The sequence below is a fragment of the Notolabrus celidotus genome, chromosome 18, assembly GCF_009762535.1.
Source record: "Notolabrus celidotus isolate fNotCel1 chromosome 18, fNotCel1.pri, whole genome shotgun sequence".
NCBI classification, from domain to species: Eukaryota; Metazoa; Chordata; class Actinopteri; order Labriformes; family Labridae; genus Notolabrus; species Notolabrus celidotus.
The window spans coordinates 29,901,644-29,926,764 of NC_048289.1; the positions used below are offsets into that span (position 1 = coordinate 29,901,644).

General features: G+C 42.2%; 1 protein-coding gene across 3 annotated transcripts in view; it reads right to left on the bottom strand.

Annotated features, from left to right (window-relative positions):
- The window catches only part of LOC117829816, a 133,609-nt gene that overhangs the window by 46,478 nt on the left and 62,010 nt on the right, over nt 1–25,121 (bottom strand). For all 3 annotated transcript variants that reach the window (XM_034707511.1, XM_034707510.1, XM_034707509.1), the window contains 5 exons: nt 21,280–21,474; nt 18,734–18,814; nt 17,118–17,230; nt 16,850–16,908; nt 14,577–14,666 (listed from right to left, as the gene is read on the bottom strand). In XM_034707511.1, coding sequence (XP_034563402.1) covers nt 14,577–14,666; nt 16,850–16,908; nt 17,118–17,230; nt 18,734–18,814; nt 21,280–21,474 — 538 coding nt within the window. The remainder of the gene's footprint in view (nt 1–14,576; nt 14,667–16,849; nt 16,909–17,117; nt 17,231–18,733; nt 18,815–21,279; nt 21,475–25,121) is intronic.

A 25,121-nucleotide genomic window follows, 5' to 3' on the forward strand; every position in this document is an offset into this window, starting at 1 on the left:
TCCGTGTCGCGCAGCAATTCTCCGCCGAAACGCCTGAGGGCAGTGCGGTCTCTCTGATAGCCGGCCGCCTGCTTCCGGTCCTGCTACGATCTCTGTTTACTTTTCCACAGAGATTCAGAGCGTGTTATGTTAATCTACAGCTGATACATGTTGCTGTTTATCATACAGACATGATTACATGAAGAATAGAGAGGAGGAGATGAAATACACGGCCGATGTGCGGCCAATGTCCGGGATCCCGGAAGTGTTGTAAATGCGGGAAAGACAAAGCCGCCGAGCGGACCAATCACAGGGCTTGCGGTCCGCGTCGGCTCTACGGGGAGTTACATTTTGGAGGAGGTGCACGTCAGCTACGTGCGTAGGCCTCGGCGTAGGTACGGGAGCTACGTGGACCCCCGGCGTAGGGTACGCCGTTGATTCAACGCAGAAGTATAAATCAGCCTTAAGACTACAAACCTACCACAAACAGGAACCAGTACAATTTTTTCACAACTTCTTTTAATTTATGTTATTATTCTATAATTCAATTGTTTATTTATTTTTAACGCTTCAATTTTTATCATCTTAATACTATTTTTAATTTATTTTATTTATCTTTTTTATTGTCTTAAGTAGTTATGTTTTTATCTTTTATTTACTTATTTATATACATTTTAATGCAATTTGTGTGCTTTAGTCTCTACTTCTGAATCCATTTCTGTTTTCTGTTTAGTCATGAAATATATATTCCATTTTTTTTTTTTTTTTTTTTTTTTCAATTGCTGTAAAGAACTTGGCGCATTGCATTTGATTGGTATGAAAGGTGCGTTATAAATAAATCTTGATTGATTGATAGATTGAACAATCCTCCTACTACAATCCAGATTCTCACAGATTTTGGATTTCTATTTATAATCCATAATAAGAAATTTATCCCAAAGTAAACCACCAACGAGCTCTGAGCTGAGCCTCAGAATGACTCAAAGAACCCGGGTGACGGCAGCTGTAGCACACAAACTACAGAGAAACACCTGCTTACCTGAACCCAGTGTAAAGAGAAGGTGTTTTTTATGTTACCTCGATCAGTTTCCCCGTCTGCTGTCAGTCTCCTCCTCCCCGCCTCCCTCCAACTCAATATTTCACATCCTGTCTAAATCTCTCCCTCCGTCCCTCGTCCAGACAGCTCGGGGAGACGGGGGAGTTTATCCACAGCCGCCGCATGTCTCTGCTGACCCAAGCAGCTGTCTCTTTTTCACACTATCTCTTTTTTCAGGACGATGGCTCTCTCTCTGCCCCTTCCCCCTCAGTGGCACTATGCTTTTTATCTTCAGAGTAAAGATGCGTGAGGTTTGTGTTCCTGCGGTGAATGTTTGCTGAGCTCTGTCCTCGATCAGAGGAGCAGGTTATGAGTTTTTGTTTGAATGAAGTTATTACATCACGTCAGTTTGAACGTTTTATCACCGTCTTATTTTACTGAGTTTTTAGGGAAGTTTCCAAATTGCAAACATCTGTGAGATTAAAATATCAAAATATGAACCATATCATTCCATAATTCTTTATAATGAACAAACCTCCTTTAGAAAGACGCTTCAGGAAATTAAATTTAAGGGATTCTTGGAAAAATGCAATTAAGGATATCTCCCTAAAACGTCCTTCCTCTGAATAGAAACTGTGTTTATGTAAGGTTTACCTCTGTGCATAAAAACAGTATGTGCATCTTTTTTGTATACATAAAGTAATTTCTGACTATAGCTTCTGAAATAAACAAGTTTATCAGCAACAACTCAAGTAATTTTCAGTTCTTGTGACGCATACTTTGAAAGTCATTAAGGGGCTCCAAGAGTACAATAATGTCCAATTTTCCAAGGGAGGACTCTTCAGACCCCCCAACCCCATCTTATTATACTGGAAAAGATCAATATGACACTATCAGATCAAGAAACGGGGAGTGTGATGGATTATTATTTTGCAAAATGACGTAAGATTACACCAGATATGATTCAGGGCCTGTGTCCATCAACCCTGTTTTTCTACAGGCAACGCCCCAACTGCAGCTGACTTCTCTCTTACACATCATGTTACTCAGTTATAAAAGTTGTCTTACAGCCAAATACCACCAGATACGTGTCCGATCCGTCACAGTACCGGATCTGATAGGTTTCTATTCTAGTCAATGTGTTAACTTCCACTGGATCCGCTCCGTTGCGTTCCAGCTGCGTCTCTGATCAGGCAGGTCGGAGTCCTCCAGATCAGATACACAAGACTTCTATTTGTGCCGGATGCCGGAGCACGACGCATCAATCTCAACAGAGCAGATGGAGCGGGACAGGAAGTCAGGTTTCACCAAAACAAAATGAAAACATCCGGTTAATTTTCAGAATAAAACACTCTGTGTTATCACCAGATCGTATTTCACTTAACTACAACAACAAACCAAAGTCATGATGAGCGGAGCCAGGCCTGGAGTCAACAGGTCAGAGGTTTTCAGAGGACCAGAAAGACAACATGGATGAGGAGAGGAGGAGGAGGAGAATCCTTGATTCAGTGATTACTGCGGGGAAACCTCGGTCACATGACTCCAGCTGTCCGGTGGTCCTGCTCCGGACCGCAGCGGATCAGAGACGGACAAAGATCTGGTGGAAGTCCCGGGTTACAGCACTCCTACTTCCTTAAGCTTATCCTGTCATAGCAGGATAAGCTGCTCATAGGTGTAGTAACTTTATCCTCCGTATTCACCTCCACCATTGCTGCGGACAAAGTTGATACCAGAAGTCCCGCCCCTTCTTGATTTTGATTGGTCAGTGATGGAGAAGAGACATTGATGAGTGCAGACATGCTGCAAAAAACAGCTGACGATGAGAATGTTTTTCGCCCTTAGGATGCTAAGTGCTAAAACAGAAGATGCTGTTAGTGGACACAGGCCCTTACACCTACAACAATGAAATGTGAACTCATTCTCTTTCACTCCTCTATCTCAGGGATATAATTAAAAGGGGGTCAACAAATCCTGATCTTGCCTCGGGCAACAAAAGAGCTAAAGCCAGACTTGCAAGTTGCAGAAATGTTCATGCTGGACATCAATAAAGCGTCACATGTTGATGTATTTCACTTGTTTTCAGCAGAAAGCCATTCGAGCTAAACACAAAGCACAACCTTTCCTTAACCTCATCAAAAGGATCCCTGACACCTTCACAATCTCTTCTGTCTTTACACACTGAAGACGTGGATCTCTTCTGTTTCTCTCCCTTCTGTTTCTAAAGACATGAGCTGCTTGTCCTCGCCCAGGCTCCTGAGGCCGGCCGTCAAGCTCCGGCCTGTGCCCGTTCATACAGCAGCTGGGTCAGACCGACAGCAGCGACACATGAGAACGATTTCTTCCCCCTCATTTACAAAAACAAATAAGTCATCCATCTTTTCCCCCCGCCATTGATGCTGCCACACAATCGATAACATCAGTGCACCTAATTACTGTTTGAACAGCGTGGTTCAGCGTCTCATTGAGCTGTGCAACATTTTCATTTCAGCAGAATTTGTTCCTCTGCTCTAACACGGGCTGGTAACCTACTTCAGTGCATCATTAGCTCCCACTTCAAGCTGTAAGCCCTGAGCGGTGCTGAAGAAAGAGAGAGAATGAGAGAGGGAAGGGGGGAGAGATAGAGAGAGTGCAGACCTATGTATCTCTGAGCCTCATAATAAAGGAACAAAGTTTCCTCCACAGCAGCAGTTTGGGCCTGCAGCCAGAGCTTCAAACTCTGCAGGGAGCTCCACAGCAGCCATGTTTTCCATGCATGCTGCAAACAGAGGGGTGAAGGAACATGAAGAAGTGGTGAAGAAGGCTTAAAGGCTTACTGCAGCATCGGGAGCACTCGTCTCAATCTTTTCTTTTCGTGTTAATTGCTCACAAACAGTGAGCTACTCATCAGCTATGGACACATTCAGTCTGAATGCTGCAGTGCAGAGAAAAGAGCTGATATGATCTGCAGAGTCTTTGACAGAGAGGAGGAAGCAGGGAATAAATAAACAAGTGGGTTAATTATAAAAGAGGATATAATACAGCAAGTGTTTGATTCACAAAAATCCACTTCACACATTCGCTGCTCGATTTGATCAAGATTACACCAGAACAACTCTGGCTCTCTCTCCCTGACGTGTATCTTTAATTTTAAATCAAATTCTTGAAGCATGCTTCAGTATTTAGAGAAATGCACTTTTCTTAAAGTAAAATAAAACTTGTCATACTAGAGAGGTTAAAGGTTACCCCTCATTGAAGTTGTTAACACCTCTGTAAGTCTGCAGCAGGAGTGATCATATCTGCTTCTTCTCAAGGTCCACTTCACAAATAATGATATTCAGGCCCAAACACATCCGTAAAGTTTTGCAGCTCCATGTCGTTGCTCTTGTTTTGCGTCTCACTGTGATGTTGAGCTGTTAGCATCTCCTCTCTCTGCTGCACAGAGCTGAGCTGTGTGCTCTCATCCTCATTGAGATCAGATCTGTCCATAAGTAGGATGGATAACATAATAATGGGCTTCTTACCAATGTACTGTAGGTCTGGGATGAATGGTATTCAGGTCAAAATATTGGTGTTGGGGACCAGTGGTGGAGCCACACAGTTTTGACTTGGGTGGCCAAATGGGGCTCTGACTGTTGAAGGGTTGGCCAGGCGTGGAAAACATTAGGGGCTTATGTAACCCAGGCAAGAAAAAGATAATAAAAGAGGTGATAAAGCTGTAAAACTGTATTTTTGATTTACATGAAGATTGACCAATCAGTGTCATTCATTGTCTAGCTGATGGTGAACTCCCAGCGTTCCTCATTCTTCTGTCATTGTTGCCGTCCACCATTTTTTGCTGTTCATGGTAGGAAGTTGTTCTGGCTAACCAAGCCTCAGTGGAAGCTAAAACCAGCCGTACGGCTACAGTCACGACAGTTATTCTTACCAAGGGAATATATTGATTCATTCTGATCAATGGTCAGGTTTTGGTAAAGGGACGGAGTACTGAGGAGATTCGGCACCCCGAGTTCATCCATCGAACAAGGATCATCCACAGAAGAAAGAATTTCCAGTTAACTGGATGGCGAGCCAACCTACAGAACTCTGAAAGGAGATTGCAAAGACTACCTCATCTAAGACCGATTTCCTTCGGTGCTTCTCTTGGTGCGGTAGGACAGATATCGAAACACACACTCACCTGGATTGGGCCCCAACGATCGATCCAACGACTTAACAAAAAGACTAAAACAAACTGACACGACTGGACTCAAAACACTTTGAAAGGGGGGAAATTATTTTACGCGCGCACTTTATTTTTCTTTTGTTATTGTCATTTCTAAATTGTGCTCTGTTAACTTGACACTGCAGTTATTGTGTTAATACACGCATTGTCAAAAAGTCATCTTTGTGTTGTGCCTCTTTACTAATAATCAGGCCCTGGGCTCCAGGCGTCCCTAGACTTCTGATATTGGTCCACCTTTAATATTTTGTTGAAATTGTTCAACGTAACCAAAAATAGGGGAAGGGTTACACTTACCCCAAACCTAGGAGGGTTACTTCCAATAATCACATCTACTTTAACTTCTTTTTATAAAATAATTTTGAAAATGTTACATTTTTGTAGATGTCTAACATTAAGTTTAAAAAATTTAACTTGACAGAGTGTCAACATTTAAATCTGCTGAACTCTTTAAGGACTGAAATGAAGAAGATTGTCCAAAGTCAAAGCATCAACAAAAACAATATTCAAATCCACAGAAACTCCTGTCTCTGCAGCTTGAAACACAACAACAACAACATAGCTGATTTGAATATAAGTAATGCCTCTGACATGGCAAATAGCCAATCATGTTTAAGAATTTCATGGTGGCCACAGGGGTGACAAATCAGTTTTCAGAGGTGGCCATGGCCACCCCCTGGCTCTGCCACTGGTTGGGGCGCCTAGCAGTCTAAGCGCACCCAATATACAGAGGCTATAGTCCTCATTGCAGAGGTCGCAGGTTTGACTCCAAGCTTCTACCATTTGCTGCATGTCTTCCCTCACTCTCTACTCCCCACATTTTTTGTCTTTCCCCAGCTGTCCTATCCATTAAAGGCCCCAAAATATAACTTATATATCTATATATGTCTGATTTATGGAAGAACAAAGTGTCGTTTGTCTTGTTTTATATCTGTTTTTCTTTAAACCGACTGTGACAATAAGAGTTAAATATAAGTTGGGCGCAGATTTAGTCTAATGGTTAAGTTGTGCGTCCATGAAGCTGGCTGCCTGGGTTTGATTCCAGCCTGCAGCCCCCTTCCTGCATGTCACTCCCCCACTCTCTCCTTGTTTCCTACCCTAACCACTGTCCTCTCCTCTACAAATAAAGGTGTTAAAGCCCCAAAATATAACTTAAAAAAAAATTAGCATAAGATAAATTGTAGTGGAAGAAACTTGGATTTTCTTTACAATGAAAAAAAGGTAGGGCTGCACGGTGGTGCAGTGGGTAGCACTGGTGCCTCACAGCTAGAAGGTTCCTGGTTCAAATCCCCGGCCGGGCGGGTGCCTTTCTGTGTGGAGTTTGCATGTTCTCCCCGTGCATGCGTGGGTTCTCTCCGGGTTCTCCAGCTTCCTCCCACAATCCAAAAACATGCTCAGGTTGATTGATCACTCTAAATTGCCCGTAGGTGTGAGTGTGTGCATGAAATGGTTGTCTGTCTCTCTGTGTTCGCCCTGTGATAGGTTGGCGACCTGTCCAGGGTGTACCCTGCCTTCCGCCCGAAGCCAGCTGGGATAGGCTCCAGCCCCCCGTGACCCCCAACGGGATAAGCGGTCAAGATAATGGATGGATGGATGAAAAAAAGGTGTGTATATATCAATATCAGTATTGTTATTGGTATCTACATCGGCCAAAATGAGCTTGAAAATATCGGCATATCAGATATCTGCAAAAGTCTGATAATGTGAATCCCTAATTTAAGGTCGACTCAGGACAGAGGTGATACAAAGTTCACCAAATGTACAGGCATGCTGTTTCCAGGTCATGCAGAGGTAGAGCTGTTTCCATGATCACTGGAAAGTTTGAGGATGACATCATTTATTAACCGCAGCGTAGCTCCCACCAACTCTCAGCAGACGGTAAAGATTTTAGCGCTGGTGTGTTCTTTTTTGTAATGAGGTTAATTTGCATAGACTGAGACACGTTTTTTTCCCCAGATGAACACACGATGGATAATTAAATATGTACAAACTGCACTGACACACTGAGACGTTATTTATTGTGCGGTGCAGTTTTGGATGCATTTAACACAATAAATTATGCAACGTCATTTAGTCTCTGAGCACAGGTTTAGCAGCACTCATGAGCTTGGATTGTGACTAACCTGTCAGCGTGTCACATCTCTGATAACTGACGGTCTGGTTTGGATGACTCAGGGAGGAAGTTATCAGAGTTGATGACCTCGTTGTGAGTCCTTGAACAAGAACACACTGAGACAAACATCAGAACTCAAACGGACATGTGGGCGGTGCTTTATGGACCTCTATACATCCTGTGACTCGTCAAAAGCTTCAGTGTGAATGTTTCAACAAAATTTGATTAATTTAAAACTCTGCTGTAATCAATTTTTCAAACCAAGTTAAATGAGCATATGGCCTCCAAACTAATACATGATTTATTACTGTTCTGCTTTGGGTCCAAACAAAACAAAGTAAACAAACACGGAAAAGACTCGACAAAATAACTCTGGGCTAGAGAGAGAGTTTCCCCAAACTTCTCAAACAGACACAATCCTTAACGCTGCACATTCACAAAGGTTTTAAAATCATAAGCTGTGTAAAAAGATGGACGACATGACAGATCCTCAAAAGTGAAACCAGAAAGATTGAAGCTCCCTTTACTGGCTGACTGAAGTATAGGTCCTAAAGCTCCTCCTCCATGTTAACAGATGGGACATGGGTCAAACTAGAAAATCAAAATATGCACCAACTCTTCCTGTCCCATTAAAGTTACTAACCATAGACCTTTCTGGAGTCCCTGAGCTCCCTTGTCTCGTAGGTTTCTCTCTGCTAGACTCCAGCTGCTACAACTACTACTATCCGTCTCCCCACTATCATCTCTCTCTCTCTTCATCTCCCTCTATCCCTCTCTCCAACACGGTCTCAGCAGATGTGTGTCTAACATGAGTCTGGTCCTGCTGGAGGTTTCTGCCTGTTAAAGGAAGTTTGTCCTTGCCACTGTAACTTGCTAAATGCTGCAAAGTGCTCTGCTCATGGTGGATTAAGATGAGATCAGACTGAGTCCTGTCTGTAAGATGGGACTGGATCTGATCCGGTCTTGATGTTGGGTCTTTGTTAATAATAGAACATAGAGTACGGTCTAGACCTGCTCTGTTTGGAAAGAGTCTGAGGAGAACATTTGTTGTGATTTGGTGTTGTATAAATAAAGATTGATTGCCAAGGTCGCTGGCAGGTTAATGATATTAGATGGTAGAAGGAAGAGCTAGACATCTGCACAGAAACTGCACATTGCTGATGTGCAATGATAGTCTTCATGCATTCACAGTTTCCCTCTGAGAGCCCCCCTAAAACAGACTGAGTCTTACACACTGGTGCGACATATATTCCAGACTTTACAGTAGTTATATGATTCTTTAAAACAGGGACATGGTCAACAGGTCTATTGATAGATGCAGCTCCTGCGGCACTGTGTGCACCGGATCATTGGAGTGACCTCACCCTAAGGTCATTGAACTTTTCATAACCGTCTAAATCATCTGTTATGTTGTTCTGAGGCCGTTTCATCGTTCACTTATTGGTGTTCTTGGTAGCAGAAGGGGGGAAGGGAAATCTTGACACTGTGGCTTAACCTGATGATCTTAAATGACGTCACTAGCACAACAGGGGGCGTATTTTGACTCCACTTAAAGCTGGGGTTGGTAGTCAGATTTAGACACAGCTGAATGAGGACAGTTTCATGTTGAATCCACCGCAACAGGCAGAGAAGAATCCTTCACCATGGAACGATCTATTTTTTACAACTGTAAACATATATCATTTAAAATCAATAAAATAATCTATAATCAATGTTTTTAACAACATGTTTGTATCTTAAGTTAGTAGTCAGGTTATGTATGGTTAGCAGGTAGTTATGGGAAACTCCAAACCAACAATCTCTGCCTTTAAAACGTTCAAATGTGTTAAAAACACTGCAGAGTAAAGACACGTCTCTGCTGCTGGGAGGGTTTTTCAATCCACAGCTCTGTGGAGGAGATTTCTCAGTCCTGCACCTCTATTGTGGTGTTAATGGGAAACATATCATGAGGTTTAATCAAGCGCTGAGAAAGGGAAAGAGAGTGGGAGTCATGAGGGGATAATCGAGAGAAAGAAGGAATCACAGCAGAGAGACACTGAAGAAGATGACTTTACCTTTTAAAAGCTTCAGAATGAGTAAGTTATTAAAAAAAAAAGGGACTAATTGATGATAAAAGAGGGAGTCTACTGGAGGGAGGGAGATGACGAGCAGTGTCAGGGGGATGCAGCCTCTCATTATTTTTCAGTCCAGCAGGCAGCTTCTTTCTGTTTTAGCTACAGGGCTCAATAGTTAAGCACCACTGCAGTGTTTCCTTATGAGCAAAACTTCAACATATGGCAAATTATCTCATCGCACGGTGGGTTAGGATGGATGTGGATGATATTATTTCAGAGCTCTGACTTCATCCAACTTTGCTAGATGGAGAAGAGTCTCCAGAACATGAAAACAAACCCTCAGTGTCATGGCTGCAGCTCTGTGTCGTGGCTATGATGGAATAAACTAGCCCCACATTCCTTTTCCTTCACAGAGAAGCAGGCACAGCTTTCTCGTCTGCAATCAACCAAATGATACGAGACAGAGGAGCGACAGAAGGATGCTCGGGACAGAGAGGGAAGTTGTGATGGAAGCACGATGAGCGCGACGTCGCTGTGGTAAAATGGTGACAGAGAAAACAAGCGCCGAGTCTGGGACAACGGGCGAGAAACGTGTGTTGTTGTTGTTGTTGTTGTCGGGGAGAGAATGAGACAGAGTGAGGGATTTCTACGGCCTTCTCCTAATGTATTTACAGCACACACAAACACAGATACCAGACACAGAGAGGGGAAATGGGAGAGCGAGGAATGAGAGGAGGAAATGAGGGATACGAGGGCGGCGGGGGGCGAGGAACGGGAGTCATTTGGTGGCAGGAAATGATGGAGCAATAACAGAGAGAAAGTGAGGAGAGGAGGAACGGGGGAGGAGAGGGTGGAGGGGTCTCTGAGTTCAGAGTCTCGAGGGAAGGGGGGCTCGATGTTTGGCGTGTCAGTCACCGATTCCATCATGGGTAAACCTTAAATTACTGTAAACTAAAAGACGTTTTACTTACTGTCAGCGTATGAATCACTTGGCAAGCTCAGCCATTATTATTGGAAATGACATCACAGATCTTGATGCCGGTCTGACTTCCTGTTTAATTAGCTGATTGTTCTAAATGAGAGGAGGCGGAGCTAACAGGCCGGGAGCCAGGACCAGGATGGCTTTGGCTACCCTTCCTTCATTTCTAGTGCTAGCTAGCTCGAACATTGGGCCATCACATAACGAAGAACACCATTATTTATTTATTTATTTGTTAATTCATTAATTAAATCTATTTATTTGTTTATTTATTTATTCGTTTGTTCATTAATTAAGTAATTAATTAATCTATTTGTTTGTTTATGTATTTATTTGTTTATTTATTTATGGTTAGCAGGTAGTGCTGGTAGTTAGCCTGAATCTTTGACTGTCACATTACAAAAGACACCATTATTTATTTATTTCTCTATTTATATGTTTATTTGTTTATTTATGATTTATTGAGCAAGTAAGTAAGTAAATAGATAAATAAATAAATGTTCCTGGAATGATCATTATCCATTAAAATTAAGCTGCTCAAGATACTCAACATCATCGGCATAATATCAGTATCACAGCGTACACACGTCAACAACGAGCTCTGACATGTCGGCTGTATGGAGGTATTCTAAGTATCAAACAGACAGCTGAATAGATGTCTGTAATGTTTGTAAAGCCCAGGTGATGGAAGGAGGAGCCAAACAACCCTCCTTTAACACTTAAGTTGTGCATCTTAAAGGTGACATATCACGCTTTTTTCATTAATATATCTTGGTCTAAGAGGTCCCCAAAACATGTCTTTAAAGTTTATGCTCAAAAAAACACTTTGAAATCAGATTTTGGTCTGCCTGAAAAGCCCTCTTCTTCAGTCCTCCTCAGAACACTCTGTTTTCTCTCTGACCACGCCCCCTCAGGAAGTGGATGTGCCTCGGCTGTCCAGCACGTTGATCTAATGTTTACATGTTGGCTGAATATACACGGCTGCTCAGAGATCACGTTACTTCAACCCTCTGAATCTGATCCAGAATCTGATCCTGACGGAGAGGCGCCTGCAGCAGGACCTTTCTGAAGGATTGGTCACAGATTTAGTGTTTCTTGTTGTTTTATTTATCAGTATGTCGACGTGTGTCTTGGTACACAGCTACCAACATGTAGCTATGTGGCTATGCTAACTAGCGCTAGCACTTATCCATGATAAATAAAAATCATCCACTAGATCTTCAAATCTGCAGACGTGGGGAGTAAAACCGACCTCTACCAGAAAGGCAGCAGGACCTTTCTGAAGGATTGGTCACAGATTTAGTGTTTCTTGTTGTTTTATTTGTCAGTATGTCGACGTGTGTCTTGGTACACAGCTACAGCTATGAACATGTAGCTATGTGGCTATGCTAATTAGCGCTAGCACTTGTCCATGACAAATAAAAATCATCCACTAGATCTTCAAATCTGCAGACGTGGGGAGTAAAACCGACCTTTGTGTTTATTAAGACAGCCTACAACTAGCATGCCTCCCTCCTAAGCTCCTTGTTAGCACACATGTGTGCAGGGAATGAAAAACGGAGGAGGGGATTCAGTATTATTTTATACAGTCTATGGGCTGAACAAGCTCCGAGCCCTGACCCCGTGACAGACCGGATATTGTTGTTACGTAACAAAAACACTGAAGTCTGAAACGGCTCATTTCACACACATTTACAGAAAGTTGGAGAAATCAGAACAGGGGCAGAATGGATTCTTTTCATTCTCGGGGGGTTTGTAGACAGGGACACATATTTCAGGTAGAGAACCATTAAAAAGTCCATTTTGCATGATATGTCACCTTTAAGAACCGTCATCCTGAGCAGCACCAAGAGTTTCTGAGAAGTAAGAATAAAAAAGCACCAGCGCCAGAGAAAACCTGTCAGGAGCCTTTACTCCAGTCATTCAGGAAAGCTACAAAATACAGCAGCAATGACCCAAAGGTAAAAAATAGGTTGTGAAAAGCTTCACAAAGAATCATTGAATTCATAACTGTCAGCGAGGTGGAGGATGCATCCTTCCACAGGCTGATAAATGCACTTCAAGTCTCACTACACTCTGCCTACCCTGCATTATTTCCAAGAAGCAGCCTTACATGAACTGCAAAGCTTCGTCTTCAGTCATGAAGAGCTGTGGCTCTAATTAGGGGTTGCGAGATGTCGTCCATGATGTTCTTTTATTTTCTTAAAGCAATTTAAAATAGCATTTTTCACCCAATTTTGTAACGATATCTACAAAAATAGCCTTTAAATTGAAATAAAACCTTACTATTAATATGTTGTGTTTTATTGTATTTTTCTTTTTCTTGATTTTACTTACATCTGGGTTGCTGCAACAACCATATTTCCCCCCGGGGATCAATAAAGTAATATCTTAAGTTATCTTATCTTATCTGATAACCATGTTTCATTCAGTTTCTGCCTTTCTTTGTTGCCAGATGACGATGAGGTTAGGGGTTAGTTAACAGTTAATCAACAAAAGCATCAGTAGCAGCAGGTTAACAGCCACATGTGCATGTAGGTTCATTTTCTGCAGACCAGCTAAATGAAGAATGAAGAAACATTTAATCACTTGGAGGCACAGTGGGGGTCGCAAGTCTTTGGCAGCATTATTTTGGGGGTCTGAAAAGTTTGGGAACCCCTGTCTTATACTGCCACATTAAAAGAAACAGGTTTATTCTTTTCTCAAAAAGTTCCAACCATAGGACGCCACTTTGGCTAAGCAGTGACATCCCAAGCCACGTCCAAAGAGGTTATAATCCTCAAAGCGTGCAATGACTCTTTGCAAAACTTGATGAAATAACCAAGAAGATTTCATCCATATCTGTATGCATTTGGATGTCATAAAGATGGACAAAAAATAAACAAAACTGAGGTCAAGAGATCAAAACTGATTTATCTACCAGGCTGCAAACATGTTGCATCCTGCTGTAAGATCATTAAGGGGTTTTTTTGGGCTTTTGGAGCCAGACTCAAGTGGACACTCGAGGAACTGCAGTTTCTTCTCATTTCTTCACACCTAGGGCTAACACTTAGCTTGAATTTAATTTAACAAATCAATAACTTGAAAATAAATACATAAAAGCTTAGAGGAGATGTTTGACTGTGATGTAAAGTTAGTAAACACGATGTAGGAAACAAGAGAAGAAGTTAAAGGGGAACATTTGTGATTTAAGGAGAAGAAAACAGATGCAGAGGTTTGAAGAAGTCGGGAAGCAAAAAGAAAAAGGAGCAGGACTGGGTGGAGGTTAAAGAGAGGAGATAAAGTAAGCAGAGAGACACAGTCCAGAGATAAGACATTAAACTGCACTAGGGCTTAACAGAGCGAAGATAAGGAGCAAGTGAGAGCGGGAAGGCTGAACATTTAGAGAATCAGAGACTAAGGGAGTGAGAGGAAGAAGAGAATAGAGAGTGTGGCTGCAGGGAGAGAGAGAGGAGAGTCTCATTGAGAGAGAAAGAGGATAAAAGATCTCGGCATGATTAAAAAGGCTGTTCCTGGATACATAAAAAAGCATTAATAAAACCGCCAATGCAAGTCTGCGGGACCTGGCATGGCTGGCGGTCACATGGCCTCAGCATGGACTCAATAACACGCAGCTTTTCATTTGTGAATTCATTCCCATCATCGCTGCAGACATTGTGGCCTCTCTCTCCCTCATGCATTATAAAAACCCCATTACAACCTGTTGACTTGCACTCTGGGGCTCCGCGGCATGCTGACGGACCGCTCTGCAGACAAAACTAATCAACAGCATCATCATTAGGAGAGCCAATGGACAGGCAGCCTCAGTGATTGGGTTAAATCGCCACATCACGCTGCCCCGGGCCTCACGATCACGATCTATTGCTACCAAACTCAACGCCGATACGCTAATAGCCTAATCTAATGCCGCTGAAGTCACGCGCAGATACCCTGAGGGTGACTGAGTCCCGCTCTCTCCGTGTCTCCAGATCACATAACAATAAGTCTTCCAGCCCGAGAGTACCAGGAAGTGGCGAGCCCGGGCAGGACTCTGATTGGAGGCCTCTGGAGACGGGGTGAACGCCAGCTGGCAGCGAGCACGAGCCAGACAGCCAGGCTCAGTTGCACAGATCTGAGGGACAATACAATGCTGGCAAGAACGGCTCGCTCACATTTGGGACGGTGGGTCTGCGTATGACAGCATGTGCATGTATGTGTGAGCTATTTCAGACGCTTACTTTAAGCAGATCCTTGTGGAAATCTTGGCCGTCGTTCAGTCCTTCCAGGTTGCAAATGAACTGCGTGCACGACATCCTCTTGCCAATATTCTGAGGAAGAAGAGAGAAATATAAGTTTACTTTTAGTTTACAGTTATACCTCATCAATCTGACACCAGCTACCTCTTCATGTAAGATATTTAAGGGAAACCAAATCAACAAAAACATTCTACCTTTGATATTTCAGACCATATGTAAATACTAAAAACTGTTAAAATATTAGAGCTTAACTTTGATCCATTTTCAAATATGTTCAATTACGTTTTTTAACCAATTTTCTCACTGGGTTTTAAGGGAGCTGATTTAACCTGATATTTATTACTTAATAAATATCCAACCAATCAGAAATGAAACACTGAGTCACGGGCACTTTCCTCAGGACCGGTCAACTAAGTTTCCCCAGGACTGGTCCACTAAGTTTCCCCAGGAGCGGTTCACTAACTTTCCCCAGGACCGGTCCACTAAGTTTCCCCAGGACTGGTCCACTAAGTTTCCTCAGGACCGGTTCGCTAACTTTCCCCAGGACCGGTTCACTAACTTTCCCCAGGACCGGTTCACTAAGTTTCCCCAGGACCGGTTCACTAAGTTTCCCCAGGACCGGTTCACTAACTTTCCCCAGGACTGGTTCACTAACTTTCCCCAGGAACGGTTCACTAACTTTCCCCAGGACCGGTTCACTAACTTTCCCCAGGACCGGTTCACTAACTTTCCCCAGGACTGGTTCACTAACTTTCCCCAGGACCGGTTCACTAACTTTCCCCAGGACTGGTTCACTAACTTTCCCCAGGACCGGTTCACTAACTTTCCCCAGGACCGGTCCACTAACTTTCCCCAGGACTGGTTCACTAACTTTCCCCAGGACCGGTTCACTAACTTTCCCCAGGACCGGTTCACTAACTTTCCTCAGGACCGGTTCGCTAACTTTCCCCAGGACCGGTTCACTAACTTTCCCCAGGACTGGTTCGCTAACTTTCCCCAGGACCGCTCCACTAAGTTTCCCCAGGACCGGTTCACTAAGTTTCCCCAGGACCGGTTCACTAACTTTCCCCAGGACCGGTTCACTAACTTTCCCCAGGACCGGTTCACTAACTTTCCCCAGGACTGGTTCACTAACTTTCCTCAAACAGCTCAGAGTTTAGACAAACAGCTCCGTCTGACACCCAGAGCTGGGCTCCTCTGCGTGCACATACTACACTTCAGCCTCCTCTGCTCCGGGCGTCCCATGGTCCTGATGCCCCGGAGACTACGGAGTGATAAAACTAATAAATGATAGAAGTCCTGATTCTGAAGTATTTTGTGACTCAGCACTCAGAGACCATTTTAAATGAATAATTTTCAGATTCTGGAGTTTTGATGTCTTTAGATTCAGAGTCAGACGGCTCAAACATGCAGGCTGTGAACTCTCTCTTGACCTGTCAATCAAAGAGTTAGGCCACGCCCACACAGTCCTGAGAAATGCTCTGACTTAATTTTGATATTCTATATGAATTTAAAATATTCCATTTACGTTTCCTGAGGCTTTAACTTATTAAGAAAAAGACTCAGACAGCGCAGGACGACACAGCAAGCAACAAGCTGCATGTAACTTTGAAACAGACGCATGAGAAGGTTTATGTTGCAACTCAATCATTGCATTAACAGGAGGGACGTACTGAAGGACCCCTCTCTCTCTCTTAGATCACCTGCAGAGCATGTGTCAGGCTATCAAACATGAGAGCAATGATTCCTAACCCTCGGACGGGCCTTGAGTTTTGACAAATGCACACAATCCTGCAAAGCTCGTACTGTTTCACTGTGAATCTCCAAAAACAAGCAGCTTCTAAATGTTGCATTGTGCTCGAGGACGCTTGCAGGTTTTATTTCCCACAGCTTTAGAAATAATTACTGGAGTAATACTTAAAAATAAAAGTCACAGCCTGTAACTGTGAGAACAACGATGAGGATAGTGAGAGAGCTGAACTGTCACAGAGGAAAGCGGCCAATCGCTCAGATTTGCAGAAGAGGCTCCGACTATAATAGAAGCAGATTAATGATCGTTAAAGAGGCTCAGGGAGCAGGACTGCAGACCCAGATCAGCTGTGATCAGGCTAAGTCTTACATTCCCCGGACTCCGAAGTTAATCAAAAGGTCGTCTGAGGAGAGTCCAGCGTGTGAGTCATTTGTTCCTCCTGCAGAGTGAGCAACACCTGCAGACATATTAAACAACACAAATGCATTGGATAGTTTTTACTCACTTGACCGTGCAGATCTGTGTTCAGCAGCATGACAGCACAGGTGAGAGTGTGAACTGCATCTGGAGGTGGAAACACAGTTAGCATGAGCTCATTCTGCAACATAAGGAGCTGTGGATTTCATTCACAGACTGCTTGTACATTTTCCCAATAAAACACAGATAACAGGCTCTTTAAACACGCTTCAGAGTATTACATGCTCAGGGGCGGATATTGCTTTCTCATTTTGTTTTATAGCCGGTGCTTAGAAACACTTCTCTGCAGTCCTCACCCTCTGACGGTATGACTCTCGGGTTGCAGTCCAAATAACGCTTAGAGAAGTGTGACAGCACCCGCTCCCTCTCCTGAGTCTCCCCCATCAGGGCAAACTGCCTGAGGAAAGTCCTGCAGACACAAACACACACAGATCCTTAACAAGTGCTCATCTATTGTGCGTCGTTAGAAATGACTCTTTTTAATCTGTGACGAGCGTTTTGATCCAAACTCAGCTATTATACTCAGTTTAATATCACTGTATCATCCCTCTGCTCTCATCAGGATGTAAAAACATCTTGAAGTTATGTAACTCTGTCATAACAGTCTGGCTGTATTGAATAAACATCACTGATTATTATTTTTATGTAATCAGACGTGATCGGTTTCAGGAGACATGAAAGTGTCAAAGATTTATACTGAAATGTTTCATTTTAAAGAGAGCTCTTTATCAAAGGAGACCTTGTTGCAGCAACACAAAGTTTCAACAACAAACATCTAAAACATCTTAAACAGAGAAGTTTTACAGCATTAGTCAAAGTTTTTACCACTTTTCTACCTTTAAATGTCATATTTAGTTGTCTTCTTTAAATTTTTGTTGATTAATTAATTCTCACATGATGTTGTGGCTGATTCTGTGCTCTCCTTTAAGTCATTTCTTAAATCTTATTTTGGATCAGAGAGCCTTTCCTGATTTGGTTTGCTCAGTCTTGCACAGGGTCCTGTTTTTATTTGTATTTTCATGTTTTCCTTTAATATCAATGATTCATGCACTAACTGGATGATCTATAAATTAAGATTATTATTATCATTATAATTTAAGATATGATTAGATAATATTTTACTGATCCCCAGGGGTAAATTCAGTTGTTGCAGCAACACAGACGTCATAGCAAGAGTAGTGCAAGAATAGTAGAGCACAAATAGAGAATACATTTAGAAAAAGTTAAAAAAAAAAAAAAAAAAAAAAATGTGAGTAAAATTAAAATAAATTAGATAAATAAAAAACATGGATAAAGAAATCTAATTGTATTATAAAAAATAAAAACAATTTTTTTTTTCAATTAATTTTTAAGGTATTTTTTATTTTTTTCGACTATTTTCTATTATTTAATAAAAGTGTTTTTTTATTTGTGAGTAAAGCACTCAGGGTTAAATGTTTGCACACATGCCTCTAAAATATTTTTATTTCTTTACCTTTTTTATTTAATATCAATTTTATATGAATTGCCTTAAAAAAACAAAGCTTCTCGTGGATAAATAAAGTCCTATATCTCTCTATCGATGGTGCTGTTTTAATAAAGCTGAGTTGAGTTATCATAGACAACATTCAGACCTAAAACTAAATTTATATGATAAATATATGAAAAAGAAACACACACTGCATGCTCAGGATAACAAACTGTAGATACAGATTTTTCACTTCCAATGCAAGTCCAAGGCTGCCCTCTAGAGAGCAGTATTTAACAGTGGAGTGCATTCTCTAATAATGCAATCATCAACCATGATTCATGTGAATGTTACCTTCCCTGATAGTTTACCACCTTGCTTTGACTTTGCATGCAAATTTAAACTCCTATGATTAACTTTTCTGTTATTATATGTTGTAATAAATGATCTGCACTCTGTTCTCACCTCAGTGCTTGGTCCAGAGTGAGGCCTGAGAAGTTGAAGAAACTCAGATACTCTTCTGCAACCATCCGGCTGAAATCGTTGCTGTGGACAGAGACGGACAGAAAAAAACTGAAGCAGGAAAACACAACACAAAACTTTGGGGAGAAGAGATAAAAAGCTGCCTATAAAAGCACAAAATGTCAACCAACAGCTCAAACACTTCCTCAGCTCAGTGAACGGCCTCAGTTTGATCTGTCAGTCAGTCAGTGTGTGTGTGTGTGTGTGTGTGTGTGTGTGTGTGTGTGTGTGTGTGTGTGTGTGTGTGTGTGTGTGTGTGTGTGTGTGTGTGTGTCGGCTCAGTCAGCTGGAGATGCAGACCGGAGGCCAGAAAAAAAGAGAGCAAAGGAAAAGGATTCACAGGGTTCATCCGTCAGAAAGTGAGGAAACCCTTTAATCCCAAATTCTGTCTCATCAGAGAGCAGGCAGCTGACAGACTGACGGGCTGATCCAGCTGCTCAGCACAGGAAGAATGCAGATCTGCTGAAATACAGCAGCTGAAGGAGGAAACAGAGTGGTGAACGGTACCTGTGCAGGAGGAATAAAGTGCACTAGAGGATTTTTATTCATTAAATAAACATAAGAAGGAGTAGAGAGGAGTACAGTCCAAGAATACTATAAAAACATAGTTACAGAGCACATGTTGGCTCGTTAGCTTGTATTGTTTGTACATGTGTGATCAGTATTAGCTTTGCTTTTTGAAATATAAAGACAATGTGGTATAAGAACCATTAAAGGAACATTTAGAACTCTCACTAAGCTGAATGTGAGTATTTTTCGTTACCTCTTAATGCTAGATTGTTAGCATACGGTTTATGCTCCTTTAAATAAGGGCTATTGTCATGCTTATTTTCAGGTTATTGTCCATCTAATAGCTTCATTGATAACGTTACACAATTTAAAGCTCACCATTCTCTTACTAATGTCTTTGAACCTGCTTTATTTCTGCTACTGTCTCTTTAAGACCCCCTCCCCGCAATTACGGACCCCAGCACTCCAGATTCCTCCTCAATCCAGGATGTTCTTCTTTTGTAAAAACTCTGTAGGTCGGTGTTTGAGACGTTTTTTGTTAGCTTGTGTGTGGGTTTTTTTTCTTCTTGCAACTACCTAGCGTTCTTGAACTGTTACCTAATGTTTTGCTAACTGTTGCAACTTTGCTAATGTGTTGGTGCATTAAGAAACTGAATGACGGTTTAAAAAATACACAATACTATATAAGTCTTCAAAAAACTTAAGTGTGAGTTGGTGTTAAATGAGTCTGTTGCCACCATTTAGCATTCTCAAATAGTTAGCTGTTGTGTTTTTATAAAAGAAACTCTTACTGCTGCTCCTTGTGTTTTTGCTACTAATAAACAATTGAACAAAACAAACGATTCTAGAGATTTCTACATTAATAGGGTCGTGTTTGCCGTGTTCACAAGAAATGACCAGTCAAATTTTTCTGACAGCTTTGAGTTCATGAGATGTGACGTGTCTGATGTTCTCAGAAATGGTGGAGCCCATGGACTCTAGTTTCACATTTATGTAACTAATGAAGTCTGTAGTTAGAGGAGCTAAATTAGCTAACATTAGCAAGAGCACAGCTTAAACGAAGCAGTTTAATTAAGGTTAGCTGCTCACAGGAGCAAATGGACCTCTGGCAAGTCTTAATCTAGTTCATTAACTTTGTTGTTTTGAAGCAGAAGTTTGTTGCTAGCTTGCGCTTGGTTTGTTCCTACTTAGCATTCTCAAAACTTTAGCCAACAGCTACATAAGAGCATGTCCAATAGTTTGGTGCATAAAGAGAATTATTTCTAATAAAATCTCCTAACATGACACGATAGGTATTTATTTGACACAATTATATGGCTTGGTTTGTGATGCTAGCTTGTTTATGTTTTGCTAGCTTGTTAGCAGTGCTTGCTAAAACAGTAAGAACTGAATGCCATGGTTTTCAGGTCTCAGGTTTGTTGTTGTTATTGAAAATGGTTGCTGGTAGCGGATAGTTTATGATAATACAGTGATGACTATGGTTTTAAATGAAGCTGTAAAGGTTTTCCTAAGTAGCTGAGGTGTTCACTAAGATTTTGTTTTAGGATTCTGGACAGTTTTTATGGATTTTGCTAACTACAGCTAACTGGTTTATTGAGGTGGATTGCACAGGTGTTAACAACTGCCAGGAACTAGACTAACAACCCTACTTAGGACCCTTTTGTTAGAGGCTTATATCTTCAAGCTCTTCCCCAGTCTGGTCAGAACTGAAGAAGCCTTTCGGAGAAGAGGTGAAACATCTTCAAGTCATCTACCAGTCCAGTTGCCTTACTGATCAAGCTTTGGATTACCATGACCTGGATGACTGAGACCCTTCACAGACATGTTAATATGTTGTTGCTCTGGTGTTTTTGAATGGCAGACACATTCATTATTTCCATAAGTGTGCATGAATGCTACAAACACACACTTCTGAGCCTCAGATTAGAGATTTGGGGACATTTAAAGCTGTCTAATGCATTAAATCTCCAGCAGCTCACTTCTTGCTGAGGTGTCGCGCCACATCAGACTTCCTAAAGCCGTCCAGGTTGAAGAGACGTTTGGCCAAGCGTTTGGCGGCCGCCACATCAGCACGGTTACTGCCGTTGGTGAGGGTGTCGCTGCTGCCCAGACCGAGCCGTTCACTGAGGTCCTGGTCCAGCTCAGAGTCTGTTGCCAGACGGGCCTTGTCCCTGCTGAGACAGAGAGAGGAGGGGGGAAATAGTCAGTTATTAAAATCAGACACAAATAGGCTGAAAGGAAATTTTAGGAGAAGATGGTGAAAGAACATTTTGAGCTCCAGGAGTGTAAAGTGGGACTGGATCGGTGAATAATTGAAAAGGAAAGAGAAAAAGAGATAAGAGGAGGTACGAAGAATGATGGTGGTGTAATAAAAAACTAATATCACGAGTGTATCAATAATTTAATCATGCAAATAGATGATCTTTGCAGCACTGATCTTACATCAGCCTCCAGCTTTATGTGCTTTTTAAACACGTAAAAAAAGAGGAGCTTAAAAAAGATAAACATGTGTTCATAAAATCATACGACATGACTGAAGAGAGGAGAGGATGATCCAGAGGTAAACAGAATCTGTATTACTTCAGTTTAAAGGTGACATATAATGCTTTATTCATCAATATATATTGGTCTAAGAGGTCCCCAAAACATGTCTTTAAAGTTTATGCTCAAAAAAACACTTTGAAATCAGATTTTGGTCTGCCTGAAAAACCCTCTTCTTCAGTCCTCCTCAGAACGGTCTGTTTTCTCTCTGACCACGCCCCCTCAGGAAGTGGGTGTGGCCTCGGCTCTCCAGCACGTTGATCTAATGTTTACATGTTGGCTGAATATACACGGCTGCTCACAGACCCGCGTTACTTCAACCCTCTGAATCTGATCCAGAATCTGATCCTGATGGAGAGGCGCCTGTAGCAGGACCTTTCTGAACCATTGGTCACAGATTTAGTGTTTCTTGTTGTTTTATTTGTCAGTATGTCGACGTGTGTCTTGGTACACAGCGACAAACATGTAGCTATGTAGCTATGCTAAAAAGCGCTAGCACTTTTCCATGATAAATGGAAATCATCCACTAGATCTTCAAATCTGCAGACGTGGGGAGTCAAAGCGACCTTTGTGTTTATTAAGACAGCCTACAACTAGCATGCCTCCCTCCTAAGCTCCTTGTTAGCACACACGTGTGCAGGGAATGAAAAACGGAGGAGGGGTTGAGTTGTATTTTATACAGTCTATGGGCTGAACAAGCTCCGAGCTCTGACTTCCTGTTACAGACCGGATGGCGTTGTGACGTATGGAAAACACTGAAAACTGAAACAGCTCGTTTCAGCACACATTTACAGAAAGGTGCAGAAATCAGAACAGGGGCAGAATGGATTCTTTTCATTCTCGGGGTGTGTGTAGACAGGGACACATTTCAGGGAGAGAACCATTAAAAAGTCCATTTTGCATGATATGACACCTTTAAAGAACAACAGACAGCATGAAAATCATCTCATATATGAACATGCGTCAGGATTATACCCTCTAATAACCACATTCAAAGTCTCCTCTTTCTCCAGCTTCGTTATCGCCCTCTCATTAATCTCCTCTGAAGCATTAGCCAGTTCAGAAGTGCAGAACTTATTCCATCGGAGTTATTCTCTGATAATAATTTAAGCGTGTTATGTCACTCTGAGCTAAAAGTGAGACACGTCTCTCCTCTTTGAATATGGATGACAGAAACCAGGTCTCAGAGTTCAGTTACTTGGAATTCGACTTGATGCTGACATTTGTCGAGAGCTGCGTGTCGATTCTGGTCACGCCAGCCGTCCGGAGAAAACAATGACGGTCCAACAGCTGAGAGCTGCATTCAGAGAGGCAAGAAAACACTTCCTGAACAAGCACAGCTCTCATTTGGATTTCTCAGCATGAGGGACAAGCCAAGAAAACCCACAGTCCCCGAGCCCTGCTTCCCACACTTACACATCTTCATACTGTATGTGAGTCAGGCAAACTCACACCAGAGCAAACAGTAATTAATAACACAAGCAGACTCAGTGAGAAAGTTACAAAGGCTGAATGGACGACTTTGGTTTCACGAAGTTCTGAGAAAACACAGAATGAAGAATGAACACGCAGCCAGACAGATTTAAGCTTTAAGAGCTGATATGCTGACTGTGATCCTAATGTGCTAATGTCAGGAAACTAGCTACATCTACTCAAGTCGGCCTTCTGAATGAGTACAATGTTTACGTAGGTGCATGTAACTTTGCAGAGGATTCACTAGGTGCATTGTTCACAGTAGGACAAGTTTCCACTTTAAGAGTCAAGATTTATAGTTGACACATGCTCAGACAGACGGGCTGTGCAATGCAACAACTCTTCTGCAAGGCCGTGCAAAAACACACTCAGAGGGTGTAGAATAATAAAAGAGAGGTACACATGAAAGTATAAGAAATATAAAGTGCACAGTGCAAAGGTGTCACAGTGCATTGTGCAATGTGCATGTCTGATGGCCAAATTCCACCAGATCCGTGTCCGGTCTGATCTGATAGGTTTCTATTCTAGTCAATGTGTTAACTTCCACTGGATCCGCTCTGTTGTGTTCCGGCTGTGTCTCTGATCCAGAAGGTCGGAGCCCTCCGGATCAGATACACAAGACTTCTATTCTTGCCGGATGCCGGAGCACGACGCATCAATCTCAACAGAGCAGATGGAGCGGGACAGGAAGTCAGGTTTCACCGAAACAAAATGAAAACATCCGGTTAATTTTCAGAATCAAACACTCTGTGTTATCACCAGATCGTATTTCACTTAACTACAACAACAAACCAAAGTCATGATGAGCGGAGCCAGGCCTGGAGTCAACAGGTCAGAGGTTTTCAGAGGACCAGAAAGACAACATGGATGAGGAGAGGAGGAGGAGGAGAATCCTTGACTCACATGAATCCAGCTGTCTGACGGTCCTGCTCCGTGCTGCGTTGTCAGGTGGGCGAGAGCACCAAGCAGGACCACAGCAGACGAAGGGTTCTGATACAGATCTAGTGGAAGACTGATGTAACAGAAACATGCATTAAACTGACCAATAAAACAGTAAAGATTGCTCAGGTGGGTTCAGTCCACAGCAGAACAGATTCTTGTGTTGTTTTGAAGCAGACACTGATGGCTTTCGAGGCTTCAGTGACTCGTGTCAGCTGCAGGAGCCTCATTTGTCAGCAGAGCCGTCAATCCTCCCCTCTTTTTAAAATGATATAACTAAATTTGTTGGAATGATAAACACTTAGATATAAATCTGAATAATAAGAAGGAACCATAAAGAAACATGTATCTGAAGGGTATTTTAATTTTGTAGTTTGGCCTCTTACTCCATCTGTTAACACTATGGAGGCGGGGCTTATGACCTATACTGCAGCCAGTCAGCAGAGGGAGCTCAAAGTCTTTTGGCTTCAAAGGCAGTGAGCTCTTAAGGCTTCTAATATACAGTCTATGGTTTCAAGGAGGCAGGGGCAGTGCTATGTGACTCAAAGACTGGTTCCTCTGCAGGATGCTGACCCTGATTTGGGACACATAGAAAGTCCTTCAAAATAAAGACCCTGCAAAGACTTCCTGCCACAACTTTTTTTTGTCTTGCACACACATGACTCACTGAGGATGGCTTGAGAGCTACAGGTGTATTATAAAGACAATCCTAGTGTCACAGCAGGAAGAAAGAAGGTCACATCTGAACCAGTTTCATGTCAGAATGTTCAGTTTGTTTTGAGACATTTCTTTAAAAAGACGTCATAGTAACACGAGAGGTGAAGTCAGGGAGCATGAAAGCTATTCAACCAGGAACACAAGTTTGAAA